The sequence below is a fragment of the Argiope bruennichi genome, chromosome 8 (assembly GCF_947563725.1).
Source record: "Argiope bruennichi chromosome 8, qqArgBrue1.1, whole genome shotgun sequence".
NCBI classification, from domain to species: domain Eukaryota; kingdom Metazoa; phylum Arthropoda; class Arachnida; order Araneae; family Araneidae; genus Argiope; species Argiope bruennichi.
The window spans coordinates 89,896,887-89,916,983 of record NC_079158.1 but is presented as its reverse complement, the minus strand read 5'-3'; the positions used below and the strand labels follow the sequence as shown (position 1 = coordinate 89,916,983).

At 26.5% G+C, this 20,097-nt stretch overlaps 1 protein-coding gene across 4 annotated transcripts in view; it reads left to right on the top strand.

The window, feature by feature from the left end:
* The window catches only part of LOC129981662 (cell adhesion molecule Dscam2-like), a 391,964-nt gene that overhangs the window by 248,640 nt on the left and 123,227 nt on the right, over positions 1 to 20,097 (top strand). For all 4 annotated transcript variants that reach the window (XM_056092595.1, XM_056092594.1, XM_056092593.1 and 1 more), the window contains 2 exons: positions 4,246 to 4,536; positions 18,819 to 18,938. In XM_056092595.1, the coding sequence (XP_055948570.1) occupies positions 4,246 to 4,536; positions 18,819 to 18,938 (411 nt within the window). The remainder of the gene's footprint in view (positions 1 to 4,245; positions 4,537 to 18,818; positions 18,939 to 20,097) is intronic.

The window sequence follows — 20,097 nt, the reverse complement described above, 5'->3', positions numbered from 1 at the left end:
TATGATAGGAACATTATATATTAAAGATGCTATGTATAAAATCTATATAATATTTTTACATTTATAATGTGTTTTGCATGCATTAACTAAGCGATCCATTCCATTTTAAAAACATGTACCAAAAATATATATATAACTTTAGGAAAATATAATAGTGTCTTTAAAGAAAAGATTTTATATAGAGTCAAAAAATTACTTTACATTTCAAATAGGTAATAATAATTTTCAAAAATAACTTTTCTGCTGAAATGTATATAATATAGGAAATATAATAGCTTATATAATATTGTACGTTTATTTATGATTCTACATTACATTTTCGAGAGTTGTTCTATCAGGAAAGAAATAAAATTTAAATGCGCAGCGGTATAAGTGAAGATTAGACGGAGCATTTTCATGGCTATAGAAAAATGGTGAGTTATCTTAATGTAGCTTTAGCAAATGGTCGAATATGCATTATTTCATTTTTGACATAGCCAAAACATGGATGTGATACATGATAAACACACAGAAATTTTCTTTTTACTGAAAAATGTGGCGTCTGAAACCTCAGTAACTTATTAACAGTCGCTCCACTTTTATAACGCAACTGCAAAATGTTTAAAATACTTAGAGAGAGACAATCGATTTCAAGTGAAGATGTATTCAAGCCTCTAGGCAATTCTTTAACGAAGAGAAAAATCAACACATTGTTTCTGATAGTGAAGGAGGATGGTAGAATAACTTTAAGAAACCTATCAGAAAGACTCGTTACCAATGATTGGCACTCACATATTACTCGCAGAAAAATGCTCATGATACTTATGTTAACATTGCGGACTCCAAAGCTGTTCTTCTTTATCTTTCAAAAATCAACATCTCATTTGAGTCATTCTCTTTTAGTCCCAAGGTGCGTTATGTTTTTTTTTTTTTTTTTCACTTTTTCCGAATTTGAAAATATATATATATTAGCAAAGTGGGAGTTTTCCATCATAGGGAAAAAGAAAAATTGCACAAACCATCTAGTAAGATCTATCAAAAAGGGTTTGCGGCATGAAGACTAGAAATAATGTGACATAATTACAATTCATGTAATGGAGGGCATAAAAAATGGAAGATAAACATCAGTTGTTTTTATGATTTTATCATTTTTCATTTTACTGACTATGTATAAAAAAAGGAATAAAACGAAGCTAAATAATTTCACTTTGGAAAATATAGAATATGATGCATATTCACAATATACTGAAATAAATTTTTAGCATAGTTTATAAACATAAATATCATGAAACCTTGCGAATTTTCCTATTTTTCTTTAATTACTCTTTCAGTTAAATCTTGGTCATGTGACTAATCTTAAAATGAAAATAAAGATATCACAAAATGTTTTTAGATCGGTAAAAAAACGAAACGAACGAAAAACGAAAAAACGAAAAATTGGGAAGTAACGAGAAATATCTATATTTTAATAACAAATACAAATCCGAAGAATTCGTAGCAATTTGTTTTTTGTGATTTTTTTTAATCCAGAAAAGGCATTTTAAATTTAAGAAATTACTATTCTCGTAATTTTATGTTTTTCACTTTTAATCAAGCTCACTTTACATTATAGATATGATACAGATTTAATTTTCATTTTCATCCATTAAAGTTAAAAAAAAATTGTTATTAACTACAAAAAAAAGTAACTGAGTATTTTATGGAAAAAATGGATCAATAATAGTTTCTCATTACATTTCACATAATTGTGTACAAATAACATAACATGACATATATATAACATTTTACCAACGTGCAAGCAACTTCATTTTAAAATAAGACATATGAGCATGTCATTTTTAATTATTTAGAAATCACTCTGATACTGAAAAACATAAAGTGGGCATGATTAGAATTTCTCTGAACTATGAAATTGAAGGACAGCACTGATTTCTTCCTTTATAAAGATGTTTAATATTCTTCTTTCTTTTACACTGAATTTGTTTTGAGTTTTGTTTGTGTAAATAAGTTTAAGATTTTACTTCTTATCCAAACTTTTATATATATATATATCTATTTACTTTCTATTTTAATTAAATATTTTTTCATTCTGTTTTCTTGCAAACATTTATATTCTGAGTTATTCTTTTCTTTAATATTTACTTTTGTCTTCTTTAATTAAATTAAGGTTTTTTTTTTTTTTTTTTTTTTTTTTTTTTTATGTGTGAAAGTTCTAAGTTCTTATTAAGGCATTAGTAACCACCTGTGCAAACAATTTATCTCGCATTAAACTGGTATTAAGAGACTTCTAACTCAAATGCTGAAATTGGAAGTTTAATCTGTTACCTCTGCTTATTTTATTACATTTCCAGTTCTTGTTAGGATCTCAAATAGAATAAATTCCAATATTTTTTGTTAAGAAAGTTATCTCCAATACTAATAAAGGAAAAAGTCTGTTAATAATTTGCAAATGACAGCTTCGAATTTTTAGCAAAAATAGTTTGAAAAATGGGCATTTCAAAGTTATTCTTGCAGTTTCTATTTCAACTTTTATAAAATAAAAAATAATAAATTAAATGTTATTGCTTAATATTATTTTTTCGTCGGTATATTTAAAAAAAAATAATCTCGCAAGAATAACTTTTAAAGCGTTTTAAAGTGCAAACTTTATCTTTTTAATGTTTTTGCAATGTATACTGTACAGTGAATAATATAATTTTTAATTAAAGTGTTTTGAGTTTAAAGCGCGGTTTTATACGAAATGTTTACCAATTTTTGCCCTGAATATTTCGAACAAATGTTTCAGCAAACTCAATTAGATGTATCAGAAAAGGACCGAAACAAAAAATAGAACAAAAAAAATTAAGAAAACATTTAAATATAATTCTTATCATTATAGGATTTTTAACAGTTTATAATTATGTTTTAAAAACTGTTATAATATCAATAATATTGTATTTTTTCTGCCAAATCATAATTTTTTAGAAATAATTTTGATATCTTAACTTGAAATAAAATACATTTGAAATTTTTTCTATGTGTGCCCAGAAGTTCAAATAAATATTTAAGATTTGCAGTGCATAGGCGCATTCATTTGCAATTCTGTCTGCATTCAGTGAATTTATCTACTGAAAAATTTAAATGTTTAAATTGATTGTTTTTGATTTTGAAGCTACTCGTTTCACCTGAATATTTACGATTGTAAATATTTTGTTTAACTTACAGTTGTTATTTTTCGAAGTCTGTTGATGTAGCTAATATCTTTCAACATTATAATCTATTTGCTCCCAAATTTCTGACTAAAATCGTTTAATCAGAGAGTTATAGAGTGAAATACTTATCATAATATAAAAATAACAATTTATTTGAGCAACTTCTAAATTTACAATTTTATTTTTATCGTGCATATAAAACATTAGTTATAAACACTGTAACTAATATGCAAATAAGCTGATGGGCGAAGATGGATAGTTATAAATATGCAAATGCCTTTTTTTGACAATTAAGAAATTTAATCATATATAACAGTCTTTTATTTATACATTTACAAACCCTAGTAATATAGCTAAGCATTAAAACGATACTCCAAAAAGGCTTTCATAAGATATGTAAAAAAATAACCCTATCTTGAATTCTCTGTTTTTCCTACAAGAAAAGAGAAAAGAAATAAAATGAAGATATATTTTACTTTTTAAAAAATACATTTGTTTTATGTCGCACTACTAAACTAAACTCAGTGGCACGATAGCCCATATGGCCCAAGGTCAAGAAGCAATACCCATATATGCTTTCTTGACCGAGGGATCCTTTGTGCAAGGCATATGTCCCTGTTTATTGATCCATCTAATAAGGAAACCCCACTGTTAGTTCTCAAACATGTTTAGTCCTCATTTTATCGATATACTGAATGGATGAAAGGTTCAGTCGATCTTGTCCAGACAGAGGATCGAACCTCGGACCTGAGCGTTGGAAGTGGAAGCGTTATCATTACGCCATCGGGCTGCTTTATGTTGCACTACAAAGCGATATTTTATAACAATTGTTAATTAGAGTTAGTTGTTTATTTAAAGAATTTTAAGAGTTCGGAGAGAGATGCCTGTACATCAATTAGTCATAATAAATTATCATTACATCCTTTAATTTATACAACTAGTAATATGAAAAAAAAATCATTTACTACAATTTTGAAAATTTCAAATATATTATCGGGAGATTTTCATAATAATTAATTCGGAAGTAATTATTTTATCACATCCATTTAAAGCTAAATTTTCATTTTTTTTTCAGCGGAACCACATGTCAGCAATTTTTCGTTTCCAAATAATTTGCATGAAGGAATGAGGACAGCTGTGACATGTATTGTACTTGCTGGTGATCCTCCAATAACGACCAGATGGTTAAAAGACGGTTTACCTTTAAATGAAGAGGATCTTGATGCAAGCATATTGTATGCAGGAAATGGTTATGTTTCAACGCTTACTATAAATGTATTGGCATACAAGCACAATGGTAATTACACTTGTTTAGCCTCGAATGATGTGGGAACTGGATCTTTCAGCACTCGTTTAACCGTAAAAGGTAAGATTAGGGGTTTTTCTTTAAACTTTTAAATATACAGCTTTGTATATTTTTGTATTATTATATCTTTAGCTAAGGGCATAAATTTGAAAAATTAATATATATATATATATATATATATATATATATATATATATATATATATATATATATATATATATATATATATATATATATATATATATATATATATATATATATATATATATATATATATAATATAATATCGACGTTCAGACTTATCTTCATTCAGACCTCTACAGTGCATTTAGTTAAGCAATTCACAATTAAGCAATTCTGTGTATTCTTGGAAGAAGGAGATTATTTTTTCTTGGGCCACTGCTGCAGAAATACTGATTGTTATGCAACATAGCATAGCGATACACACGTAATGCAGAATTAAGATGATATGTCTTCAAGCAGTTCTTTGTCTGTGCAGAGCATTTATTTGTAATTCTCAAATTGGTTTATTCTTGAGACAAGGAGGTTGTCTTCTAAAGGGTGGGGGTGGGGAACTGTCTCTCAAGTAGTGAACATCATATAGCCAAGTGCCACCCACGTAATGCACGATTAAGATGCCATATCTTCATGGGATCCCCTGATCTGTATTTAGTTTAGCAATATATATGTCAAAGTATTGAATTTCGTGCAACATAGCAAGTGCCACCCACGTAATGCGGGATTAAAATGTTATATCTTCACGGACTATTTTGATCTTTATATTAGCCGAATTGATAGATGATAAAAAATATATTTAGTCCGAATGAGAGGTTTTTTTCCCATAATTTCCACTGATGTCCAATTATAGGATTATTTATAAATCATAACAAAGCAAAATCTATCTAATGCATCTTTGAGAGGTAGATTTCCATTGCAAAATGTTATCTTTACATTGAATACTTTCAGTCCATTTCAAATACTGAAACGTTTATCAACTAAACAAAACAGATAACTTATTGTCTCTTCTAGGTTTAACGATATAGTTCTGTTTTTCCTTCAGTAGAAATAAGAGAAATGAAATTGTCAGAATCAAACTATAATCACATGATCATAATTTGATAGGATTATATATATATATATATATATATATATATATATATATATATATATAAATATAAATTCCTTTTTGGTTTCTGAATGAAGCGAGTTCTTATTTCGACGTTTCTTGCGAATTAACTGAATGTTAGTGACTCATAGCCAGTAAAAATTTCCAGAGTTGTCATGTTTTTGCAATCAGTGATTAATCTCCAGAGATGTTATGATACTGTTGTATACATTCAATAATTACATGCAGCTAATTTTAAAAAAAATATTTTTCTTTTTGCTTACCTACATAGTTTACCTAGCATCTAATGATTTCATTCAAAACATTAAATATGATACTTCGTTATTTCAGAATGTGTGATCTAATATAATTATATTAGAGGCGAAAGAAAATTATAAATAAAACATAAATGTATGCTTTTTATAACTAAAGACCAAGAAATATTTATGAAATATTAAATTAATATAAATTGTTTCGTTAAAAATTGAGTTGACATTACTCAAAATCTGTGCGAGTACTTAACACAAAAGATATAACCTTACGAAAAGCATTAACAGTTTAAAACCAATTTTTAAATGGCATATGCAAATTTCGTAACATGATTTCCGAGATATTTAAGATATTTTCAATAAATTCCTCCCAATAATAGTCTTCATGCCAAAGAATTACAAAGGAAATGTACTTGAAACCAAATCCAAAATAAGATGAATAAATATGTTTAGCACTTAAAAGCTTTATTACCCTCCATAAAAACTGCTTTCTTGAAACATCTCTATATGAGTAGGTAAAGATAAGCACTGATAGAATCACATACTACATTCATTTCAAAGGTTCTGCTTTGAAATAATGTTCGCTAGAACAGTTCTTTTAGATATGTGTACATCAAAATAGAAAAGAATATCCTTTGATCAATATTCGCTGTTTACAAAACATTCGAACTACGTGATGACAAACGATAATGGGTTCTTTGTGAATCCTGCATCCTTCTGTCAATAAATGAAAAGCTGGGTATTTTATATTTATCGACAGATTGTTTTTCCTCTTAAGAACAAAATCATAATCAAAACAGCGAAACATTTCGCTATGTCTATTGAGAACGTAAATCAGTGTTTCTAAAGAAACTATTTTCTTTTATATTTGACTTATTCTATGGAAGAGATTTTTTAAACAATGCATTTATAGGTATTTTATATTGATGTAAAATAAATCTAATAAAAGAACTTATAAAAACAAAACATACTTTTTTTTTCTAAAAGTTTATTCAATACTCAATATCAACATAATCGTAAAAATACACAAAAAGCGGACGCACAAAAATAACCGAAACGAAACATATTGAAATTATTATGGAATTCATATATTGTAACTAATATGGTCTCACATAATGCAGTAATTATAAATATGCTTATTATACATTTATTATTTTTATAACTGTTGTTATTTAAACGTGGACAAAATCTCTACTGATTATGCTACTGATTATGAGCAGTTGTAATAAAATGCATTTTAAACAATCTTTCATCAATGCTCTTACTAATGAAGTCATTAATATTATAATATCGGAGGGAAATACCCTAATAATTATATCAAACGAAATTTATGATATTTTTTATCAAAATGAAAAAAAAAATCAAATCGGTTATAAAATCTATCGATTTTTTTTTAGTTTAAAAAAAAATGTTTTTGCCATTGACTTTCCAATTTAAGTCTGTCATACAAAAAGGCCCTAGTATCCATTCATACAAACTACGGTGGGCATCCAATGCGCCTAGATATTACTGTGGGATTTCCTCTATTTTTATTTTTGTGTGATACACTGATGTCTGCTTTGTTCTTTAGAGAACGACTGCCAGATGGATTTAGAAGAGACTAAAGTATCCTAAAAATCCTCAAATAATATCCGACCATATATTTTCTCAAAAGCTTCAGATAAACGCATATATATATTTTTTATAACAATCCCTTAATAACGCTGGCTGTCACTGCGGTTCCCGAGATAACTTTTCTTATATTTGGAAGAGAAACTCGGGCATTCCAGTATTTTGAACTCGAATGAATTTAGGAATGAGAGGGTTAAAATTTAGCACAGCAATATTATTTGAATGTAAAATTATTTGTAAGAGATTTCTGACAATTTCTTGCTTTTTTTAACAAATATATTTCTTGTGAATAACATTTTTATATATCTGAGAAAAAGCAATTATAAAGAATTACAACTTTAAGATTTTTTTGAAGGCACTTTCTTTATTTCATTTCGAAAAAATTTAAATTTAGAAAAAAAAATCCAAAAATTAAAATTATTCCATATAGTTAAGAATTTATACACAGAAAGAAGTTTGGGACACTCTTCAAAAGTACACGGGACAGGACATAAAAGACAAATATTTCTAATATTCGAAAAAGAATCAAATTGCACTTAGCAGATATTTGTCTTAAATCTCAGAATATAGATTTATGAAATATATTAATCATTCATTTGAAAATCCTCGGTATTTTGAGAAAATTCTGCTTGCTTTAGTGAAAAATCTTAAGAAATCATATCGGTTTCACATGTACTTTATTTTTCTTCAATTAAATAACTATATGAAAATAGGGAAACCAAAATAACACGCAAATCTGAAAAAAAACTATTGGATTGATTTAGTTGTAGATGTATTAATGTAACGTATGTTTTTCTTTTCCTTACCTTCTTTTCAAAATAGTTGAATTTGTTTTTCGTAGAATTTAAACTAACGCTCCAACCGACAAGTGATAGCCCAAGTATTACTAGCTTAGATTATTTACTACATACGGACAAGTAAGTTGTGTATATTATCCAGAATCGCTAGATATATCGTTTTGAATTGTCTGGAAGAAAAATAATTCTATAGGAGTTTTTGCATATCCGATATGACGTTATTAGCTTTATTTTCATCCGTTTCAATCAATTATAAAAAAAAATATCACAAGCAAATTGAAAACCATTAGAATACTGAGGAATAAATTAAAGTTTTGAGGATACTGAGGAATTAAAGTTTTTAGGATAACCACAAAAAATTAATTTATTAAATTCATATTTTATTTCAATCGCAGTTTATAGTCGGCTGTACAAAGCAGTTCAATATATTTACTGCGATGCAGCCCCAAATCTTCCAAATATCAGAGGCATAATTTCTGTTATATAATTTTTTTAAATTACATGTATGAAATAATTTAAGGCACATTAAAGAAGCACATTTCTTTGTAATGATATCATTTCTACTGAATTTCCGAGTATGAAAGATAAGTGCATTTTCCATCTAGCACGTTGTTTCAGTTTGTGCCATTTTCCTTCTACAAGAAATTCAATTGTTTCAAATATAGTTGCAAAGTAATTCCCATCTAGCATGAGGTTTCAATTTGTGCTATTTTCCTTCTGCAAGAAACGTAGTTGTTTCAAATATAGTCGCAAATCAATTAAATTATAGCATAATTAATAATAAATAAATTAAATTATAGAAACATTACTATTAATTAATTAAATTATAGAATAATTGTTAATTAATTATAGCATTCTAAATTCAATCAAAAGAGAAGAAATCAAAATTTTTTCTTCATATTTAGAAGATAAAACATTTGAAGATCTTATTAAGATAAAATTTATTAAAAGAAAAAGGAATAACATGCGCAATTGTTTTCTCGTAAACGTTACAATTTACAAGCAAATTTAAAATATCAAATAAGAAAAATACAACTTCTATTTTTTGATTGGAAAAAGGATATATCCTTGGTTATTTTGTAGAATTTATAATCTTAAAGTAATTTAATATCTCTAGGAGCGTATCAGTTATATGAGGGAAAATTAAATTTTACTGTAACCTAAATTTAAATATTTTATTATTTTATTCATTTTGTAAAAGACAACTTAAGTTATTTCATATTTATTACTAATATATTAAAGAAGATATTCGTAATGCATGAGTTATTTAGTATATATATATATATATATATATATATATATATATATATATATATATTTGAAAAAGATTAATAATTCATACAAATACAAATAATTTAAATTCTAACAATAATCAATGTTTACCTCCTGAAATTTTTTAATAAATAAATAAGAAAGATTATACGTTATTTGGAGAATTACGGAACTAGTAGATATTTCATATCTTCTCCTTCAATTATATTATTAATATTTTAAAGTTCATGCTTCATTCGTAAAGATAATTTAATGCTACAATTGCTGTTAGAATCTCATACCGTACTTTAATTATTTTTGAAGTTTCATAGTTAAGCATTGTCTTTTCTTGGTGAATCCAAACAGGAAAAAAAAATTACAATCTAAAATAAATATTAACTAAGTTGTTTGTTATTGTTGATTTTATTTATGCTTCAGTAAAACGCAAATAACTCTAATTTGTGCGTTTAACGATCCTTGTTTACATATGTTTATTTTATTTATTTACATTTTACTGGAAGTTTATGTTATAAAACTGAATCTGTAATAAGTTTTCTTCTTCTAGAAGCAATTGTTGAAAGCGTAGAAAAATTAATAGAGTACATTGCATTAATATTTATCTCTAGATATTCTCTTTTCTTTAATTTTTTTCAATACATATTATAAGAAAATAAACTCTTTTGTTAGTTCATGCGTCGCTTTCAGATTTCATAAAACAGAAACAACCATTTTATTCGAAATATTTGATGTTTCGATAGGTAAATACCTGTAGTGTTGACTTAAGACATAATAATATGAACTTACAAATGCTAAACACTGTACAAACAGATCACTTTTGTAAATGAAAATACAAAAATTACTTTTGAGCTGTTTGATGTATTAAAAAGATAAAACCTGAATATCTGGTAAAGACTTAAACACAATGAATCATATACAAAATTTTAATGAAAAATATTTTGCTTGAGGAAAACAATATTTATATATTTGTAGAGAGTTCAGCAAATAGAAATGATTAGCAGGTATTAATAGGATTTGTCATAACCTGAATGAAGAAATAGCAGACTGAATGCATCTACGTTGAAAATATTTTTTCTCCTTTCTTAAAAGATAAGAACATTTTCACATAATTAATGAAAATGCAGAATTCAGAAATTTATCGCTTTTGATACTTTGCGAATTTATCTGCAAAAGTCAGCATGAACATTCAAAAGGATACAAGGAAAATCGTTTCATGAAAATTACTCCAAAGAAAATGGAGTTTATATTGTTTCAAAGGCTAAAGTAGTTGATTAAACGGATGATTTTTTGAATATATGTTATATTTAAAATAGTTATATGAATTTTTAAATCCGATGGTCAAAAAAATTCTAATATTTTACTTTTAACTACTATCTGAACCTCGAAAACTTAGACAAAAACAGAATGTAAATTGCACTAATAATGCATTGCTAATAATTATCATGCATTGCCTTTTTCAAGTAAGGACAAAGCCTACTCAGTAGAGCACTTGCAATAAGCAACCAGCAATCAGTCATTAATCACTTTAACAGCCCAAAGTGCTCAGAGAAAACTCATTTTACTATTCACTTGAGCACAACTAACGTACTACAGTCCTATCTTTCATATTTTTTTTATATATTTTCCGCCACAGGAAAAACAAGCTACTTTAAAAATATCGTATATTTGCTACTGAGTAAAAAATCCCCAAAAGTTTTTGAACTTTGTTTTGGCCGCCAAATTCGTCATGGATTCAGGAAATCTCCAAATATGGGATTAATAGATCCGCCATCATTCACCATTAAAAATAGTTGTAAAATTCTCTTCCTTACCATGAAAGTGACTGCGCAAGGAAACCGCTTTTCAAATTTGTATTAATATTAAACCAGCATTCATGTAGATAGTTACAAATTACAGTAGTTTCAACAGTATGTCTCATAAAAATGTTCCTGTAAGACGTCTTTTCTCTTTCATTCTTACTCAAGCATTATTATGCTTACCGCTTCATTATTATGCTTCAGTATACGATAACAATGAATAGCAGACTCATAACGTCTTTTTTAAATGGATGTTGCCATTCCTTAAGGTTTGGAACAGAAATTCCATGGTATCCTGTTTATATGTGTTAGGGGATTAAAATTATATATATATGATTGTAAACTTATAAAAATATTTACTTTGTCTTTTTGGAAAATGAATTTGTGTGACTTTTCCTCAATTCTAAATGTATGGTCTATTTAGTTTTATTTTTGCTAAAATGCCATTTCAAAATAAAAATTGGAAAAACTGCAACATTTTATAAATCTTCGGATTTTTGTGTTACTGAATGGAAGTTATTATTTGTTTTTAATTTGACACTAATTAGCCATTGCATATTGAAACAGTGAATAATGTCTCCTTTTATTTTATATAAAATGGTTGATAGTTATAATTATTTTCTAGACCAATAAATTATTAAGCATAATCCTGCCGAACTGTTAACTGAATATATGTCAATAATTCTTGATAATAAGTCCTAATGCAAAATTTTAGTTCTTTTAAATTCTAAAGTAAATACCGAGTATTACTTATCAAAATAGAGCGCTACTTTAAGTGGCCAAAAATTTTGAAATTACTATCAACTAAATATACATTTTTTATAGTAACTATCTTAGAGCCACCAATATGTGATTATAACTATAGTCTAAGAATCTATTGAATTCTTTTAACGCGGCATATCTGAACTGAATCATTTTATGCATGATAAACATCTGAAATATCATTTAGTCTCAATATTTTAAAGTTTTCATTTAAAAACAATGAGACAGTAAGAAGCATTTAAAGGATTATATTACATGCTAGGATATATACAATTGACATCTCGACATGCAAAGGTTGGAATTCAAATGCTATAACTCTGTGACTAGTGTTTTATTAATGCCTTCATCAAGCTATATGTTCCTACATTTGCATTTAATTTGGCCCAATGTGAGTCATTCTGCAGTTAAATGTTTGAACCGCTTATTGTGAGGTCTCCTACAGATTGATGTTTAATTGGCGTAAAATAGGCCAATGTGCGTAATAGTTTAATTAGCATAAAATAGATGTAATGTAGGATTCTAGTAGTAATTGAGATTAGCGAAATCATACTAGAAGATTCTAATTAAAATTATCGGACAAATGTAATGTCAAGAAGACTGTAGCAATGTTATGAAACAGATAATAGTTTTAAAATGTCTATCTTCAAATGTTTTTACATGTTTCATAATGAATTGAATATTTTTTAGATTTAAATTAGTAAAAAAAAATGTGATAATTTAAATTAATAGCAATAATGAGGTTTCAGCGAACTACTCTTTTTTAACTGAATGTCTTATAATCTAAAATAAAGGTTTATTTTATAATCTAAAATAAACATTTATTTCAATTGAATTCATGCTCTGATTAATATAAATTAGAGGAAATAATAAATGTATATTCACCTTCTTTCAATTAAAATGGATACGTCTATAAACAATTGTTTTTAATTCTCTGTAGAAATTCTATCTCTCGAAATTTCAATGAGATACTGATATGTTTGTTTTTCTCTAATATCCATATAATATTCTTTATTTAAAAAAAATCATACACAAGTAAGTATATAGAAGGATTGATTCTGTTTTCAAAAAAAAAAAATGTTTTTCAATCACCCGTTTCTTTTTATTAAAACTATCTGTGAATTTACATTTACATATACTGTGTTCAGTAAAAATAAGACGTGCAAATAATTTAAATTACAAAATATTTTCAAGATGTATTTCAAATTTTACTAATCATTGACATAATTTGTATTTTGATTTCTTCATACATCTTAATTCAGTATCGAATCAAAGACGAAGCAAAAATCTATTTTTTAAAGTCTTTAATCTATTCATGCCTTATTTCCTTTCTGGCATTTAAATTAAGCTTTCTAGCTTTAAATTGCTTTCCATGAGATTGCAGTCCCATTATTATAATGAGAATATTGATAAGCATTTTCCGAAAAATAGAAAAAAAAATAATGACGAATATGAATTATTCGCTGTTTTGAGCTTTTCTATCCTAATTAATCGTAGGCAATGCCTTTATCTAATCTCGTGTCAGAAGAAATCTGAAATTAATGGAAAAAATAGTGTGCTTATTAAAAATAATCAATATTTTGAAATAAATAGGTTTTTTTTTTAATAATTACCCATATGTCTTTGGGGAAAACATGTTTTTAATTCCTCTTTTCGTATGATAAAGAATTGAGGAATATCGTACTAATTATTCTCTGTGCAAATATATTTTCATAAATGCAGCACTTAATTGAATAAACCTTTTATCTTTAGATACGTAATATAAATATAACAACAGGCATACAATTCCCTTTGATAAATAATAAATCTTAATTTCTTATTTCTTCTTTAAGATCATTTATTATTATTTTCTAAATTTTAATTGCAAAAGTTCTAATTTATTTAAATTCAAAAATGATTTCAATTTAATTTTTTTTTACTTAAATATAAAATAAATTCAAAATGGTTATTTTAATTACAATTAACGTAAGTAATTTTTCTTATATTCTAAAGTCAAAAGAAAAAAAAATAGCCAGGTCCACAAAAATATGGTATGAATCTTTCAATTTTGATTTAATTATTTTTCAGAAAGTAGATTCGGATACCTTTAGCGACTGTTAGTGAAATAAATTTCTATAGAAAATGCAGTATAATTATGTAAAACTATATAAAGTCGTTGCAGAACTTTCTGCCATTCAATTAAGAAAATTTTTACATTTAAACTTTCAAAAATGCTCACTTTAAATATAGATATAAATCAAATAAAATGTGATGGGTGTTTCAAAAGAGCGTTAACATTATTGAACATTACATCGTGCAGTAAGAAAAAAAATTTATTTCAGCAACTAAAATCCTGAAAGCAAAGATGACTATTGTAGAAGCTGAATTTACAGTAACTTAATTAAAAGAAAAATTTATGTCCTAAAATTATTCAATTTAAGTAGAATGGAATACAAATTAGCAACAACATACCATAATGAAGAATAAATAACATCATTAATATTCTAAGTAGCATAACATACACTATAATTTTTATTGCACAACGAAACAGTTTTTATTTACAGTAATTATCCCCCTTTAGCATTGGTTATGCACACAGTCTTGTTTTCTTGCTAATTTAATTTAATCTGAAAAACCGTATTAGCACAATTTACCAAGTGTATCTGTTGCTGCAATGAACAGTTATCTGATAAATATTGATATTCTCCATGAATGTATATGTCGTTTTTTTCATGAATGAATACAAATATTTTTGTTACTCTAAGACATAAATTGAACCCTTTAAATCATACTTCATTCTTGAAACATTTTATGATAATTTTAAAGTTAATAAAACGCTTATATAGTAAATATTACATTTAAAACAAACACTATAATAAGAAAAATCATTCATAAACATACACACAAATTATGCGATTATTATTAACCAATCTTATTGATTGCAACTGAGTAAAATGCTAATGTTTTGTATTAATTAATTTTATAATTGCTTCATATTATAAAGTCATAGAGCATTTCCTTTTATATTTAGTGCGTGCTCTAAAATTGGAGCTTCCTCAAAGATATTTCTTGAAAAGTAATTTCATCTGTGGAAAGTATATTCGTTACAAATTACTGTGTTCTTTACCCTCTCGGATTCTTATTTCGTTTTCCAAAATAGTGCATAAGCTTTTACTGACATATAAAAGTCCTAATGCATACAGGGTGTTTCTAAATTCGACCGACAAATTCAGCGATGAAAGTAGGAATGAAGAGAATGTTTATAAAAAAATCACCATACAGCGTAGGGTTTCTCGAACGACGTTTAATAAGTAAAAAATAGCATAATTAAAGGGTGCCAGAGAATTGCTGGAAACTAAAAAAAAATATTAAAAAATAACAAATGATGGTTCAACTACTAATTTTTTTAAATGATCGCTCATTCTTAAAAGTTTATTTTTTCATGTAGAGAACATGCAATGTTGATACCTATCAGCAGACACCATTTCGATTTTTGGTGTCTATTTTAGTTTTCCTTGAATATCTCAAATGTTTCATATTCGCACCACATGCTTAAACCAAAATAAAGGGTGTAAAATTCCTTAAATTTTTATGCTTTTTTTTCTTTGTTTTAATTTTTTAGCAAATAAGAGTTCCAAATTATGTTTTTTTTGTTTTGAGCAATTTACGAATCTCTGGATCATCAAATCCGCATATTACCTAAATGAAAATGAAACTTTTAAGAAAGTGCTTTCATTTAAAAGAAATTCACAGTTGAAACATCATTTGTTACTTTTTGATTAGTTTTTTACAGTTTAAATTGTTTTCGAAAATCCTAAATTTTTTGCGATTTTTACCTACTAAACTTCCTTTCTGATCCTATGTTATTGTGAGGTGATTTTTTTTTATTTATCCCTACTGTCACCTCTCTAAATCTGTCGGTCGAATTCGGCAACTCCCAATATAATACAGCCAAATATTCAGTTTCTTACCATTGTGTCAGCATATGCCATTATATATTTATGTTCTCAAATCCTTGTCTTTCAAATTAACATTATTTTTTATTATTTTATTTACAACAGCATTTGCAGCCTGTTGTTGTAAAAAAAAAAAACTTCTAGATGATTGGAATATATTTAATATCGTAAATTATATTTTTGGAAATATTGCATAAAGAATCCATAAGAAACATGACAAGCAACAAAAAAATGAAAATATATTTTCGCGCTAAAGATGCATTTTGAAAAATTGATTAAAGGATATAGAGAAATACAAATATAAAGAATGGGTGAGAAATTTTGATTTTTTTTCATAACCATTATTATATTTATTAATTATAATGTACATAAAAGAATTCTAATTAAAGAAGCAATATTTGCCTGAAATTGGCATAACTCTCTGTCGCCAAAATTGAATGAATTCTTAATTGGCAAATAAGTATCGAGTTGATAGTTTAAAAATATGTTTTGAATTTTATTTATTGATAAGAATTATGGATAATTGCAGGTAAAAGTCAGATCAGGCCTTTTTTTTTTTTTTTTTTTTGGAGATTTAACACACAAAAAACCTGTCTATTTCAACCTGAAACTTAAATAATAATTAGAATCAGTAAATTACATAGAAACATTCTTAAAACTAAAAATCGGTGATGGCATATAACATAGGACATAAATTAAACATTTTTTTAGCTGCTGCATAACTCTACTACCGTATCTTTTGATATAACAGATGGCGTTACCTTATTAACATCAAGGTATATTTCCATGAACCTTCAATGGAATCATTATTAGATTGTATTCTAAATGAGTTCCATGTTCTTTCGTATTCGTGTTTGTTTTGTCTTGTAAAATGTGGAACTTAGAAAATAATTGCTCCTTAAACTCGCCTATTATTTTCATCTGCCTCATAAGGAAATTATAAAGAGTCTCGTCCCAAGATAAAAAATGGTGCGGTGTTATTAATAATTCTTTTAATATTTATTACTTGATAAAGGTATAAAGGCACTGTTCGTAGTGTCAAGTGTAATAATTATACTTCGGGTCTTCTAGTTTTCGTGTAATAATTATAATTGTTTCATACTCATGAAACTTATATTAGTTTTATAAGTGCATTACCATGCAAGAGAATGTCGAAATATAATTCTTCCCATGGTGCATTTTTTGCTTTAGAGCGTTAAAGTATTTTGTGCGTATATCTCTGTTATTTTATTTAATACTAAATTTTATTATAAAACCCGATGTATTAATCTTTTTTATATATAGTAAAAGCATTAAAAATAAGAGATTCGTGACAATCTTTTCAGAAAATTGAAGATTAATAGACCTTTTTTGCTAAGAAGATAAAACAATAAAGCACGCGAGGTTTGAACTGAAAAGTCATTTTCTACTGTCCTACCTTCTGGATGGAAAGCTGTGATAGCACAAGTCATCGTTCAAACGTAAACCGTTTCTCATATGACTCCTGGGGTAGCAAGAGTTCATAAATCTCTACAGGAGCCGTTTCTTAGGCACTTTGAGTTAATTTACTACGAACTGACTTTTAACTTCCATCAATTTCGAAGAGAATTAGAGTTTTTAGAAATGATAAATCTCTGTGAAAAATTGCAATGGAAATCACTCTCAAAGCCGAATGATATCTAGAGATTTTTTAAACCGGTGGAGAGCTTTAAACTGTAGAACTGGTAATTTTATTTTTTTTTCTTTGAGGAACACTGTATGATTATGAAAGACTTATTCATATCTCATGAAATTCCAGTTAGAAGTAAAAATGATATGTGAAACCTTTTTTTTTTTTCTTTCATTGGGATCAGAAATTTATATATAGCAAATTTATAAAAATTTCACAAACTATAGTTCGTTTATTCAAGATACCTTACTATCAAATAAATAAAATAATACTAAAAATCTATGTTGTTTTTCTTCAAACAACTAATGCACGTAATTTGTGTTGTGATGAGCAGTTAAAAGCCGCAGACTAAATGCTTAAATTCTGATTTAAGATGACATGTTTTCGAATAGAAATGATATCCTGTCAAAAAAAAAAAATCTGGATAATTCTTGTATTTAATACAATTAATAATGTTTTTTTAATTGTTACTTGATAAATGAAAGAATTTTCCAATCATTATTTAGTTTCGTCATATAAGAAAAGAAAGCTACATGTTCATTTTGTTTTATTTGACTAAATAGAAAAATTTCCGCTTTCCATTTCTTGTATTAAAAAATAGATTTTCACAAACTTGATTTTGCATTAATTGTTTTCGCATTTATTTATTAAAAAAATGGTAATATTTTTTTAGAAATTTATTTCTTCTTTGAACCATTGACCGTACCATTAATAAATGTATTCCTCTATTTCAATGAACAATAATATCTAATTACTGAATTTATCAATACCATTATAAATATGAGAATCAGATAATATAATAAACTGTATAATTATATAATTTAATTATTATATAATTAAATAATTAGTAACATTATATAATATTAGTAATTATATAATTTATAATTAAATTTATTATATTAACTAATATTATGATATAACAAATTTTTAATTATTTTTAAACTTGTAAGCAAACTTAAAAAAAAAAATTAGTCAGCTTCATCTCAAGAATATTTTATTATTAAGAATTTTATGGTGATGATTTTTGTATTTATTAAAATATTTTCACTGCAATTCTTTCAAACGTATTGATCAAACATGAATATTCTAATTGTTACATTCTTAAATACGACATAAAAAGGATTTTTCATTGAATAAAATGTTGGCATTTCAGTTCCACCAAGATGGTTGCTGGAACCAAGAGATACTTCTGCAATAGCTGGACGTTCCGCAAGAATCGACTGTCAAGCAGATGGAGTTCCGCAACCACATGTTAGATGGAAAATGTCAACAAGTAAGATAATTATTTTATACACAAATGTAGTCATTAAACCTTTAAGTTAAATGCAACATAAAAATGAATCGGCATATCATTCAGAAGTTTCTATAGAAGCAAAATCGAATTTTTTTCTAAATTTACAATTAAATTTTTTCTACCAATTCGAATACTTGATCACTTTCTTGCTTTTTGCTTGCTTCACTTGTCCTAAACAAGCAAATGAGATTTATCTATGACGGCATGTTTTACATTGACTTTTCAGAAAATCCGGTGTTTTAAATTTCTGTATTTAATTATCCTGCTTTCTATACGGCAAAAGAAATGGTGGTAAAGCGTAATGCCTCATTTCAAATTAAATTCCATTTTTGACAATGATTAATGTATTAATGGAAATCACCAGGTTAAATATTTTCTCGAAAATGAAATAAACATTGAAGAATTATTATACATATAAAAAAATCAGTCTCGAAATATAGACAGGCAACGTCATTTTAGACAATCCTTAATCAGAATTAGTTTTTTTAGAAAAAAATATCAGTATCTGATTTTCCTTGCTGCTATGAGATGGAAACTCCAAACTGCAAGGAGAGCATAATATAAAAATGATCACGCAGTCTTGACAAAAGAACAATATAAGTTTGCAAACTTTTTATTGGAATCTATACAAGGAAAATGGAAATAACATAATGGTATTTCTGCTTCCTTCCTTCCACTCAGGAAAGAAATAAAGTATGATTCGTATCATTCACACTGGAAAATATAAAACTGCTAATTTTTCATTTGTTTAGTATTAATTAGCAAAGTCATTCTTGGGGTATTTTTTTTCTTTGATCAATTCTTGATAAACGGTTTACTTAATAAATCCTTCTGCAAAAATATTTGTAAAATCTATAATGTTTTACGAAAAAATCACATATGATATTTATATTTCAATCAAATTAACATTTACTGAAAGCTTTATTTACTCTTTATTTATATTCTTGTTCATTAATCTGTTTGGAAAACAAGCATAAAATTAGGGTAAAAGCATAAAATTAGGTTGCAGTTATAAGTAATGCGGAAGGGATTCTAAACATGCTTTTGTTTCATCATATATTTACGTCTTTATAACATATGTTTCATAACCATAGTGAATATTTTATTTTTTGGAAAGCATTTTATAAAAGTTTAGACA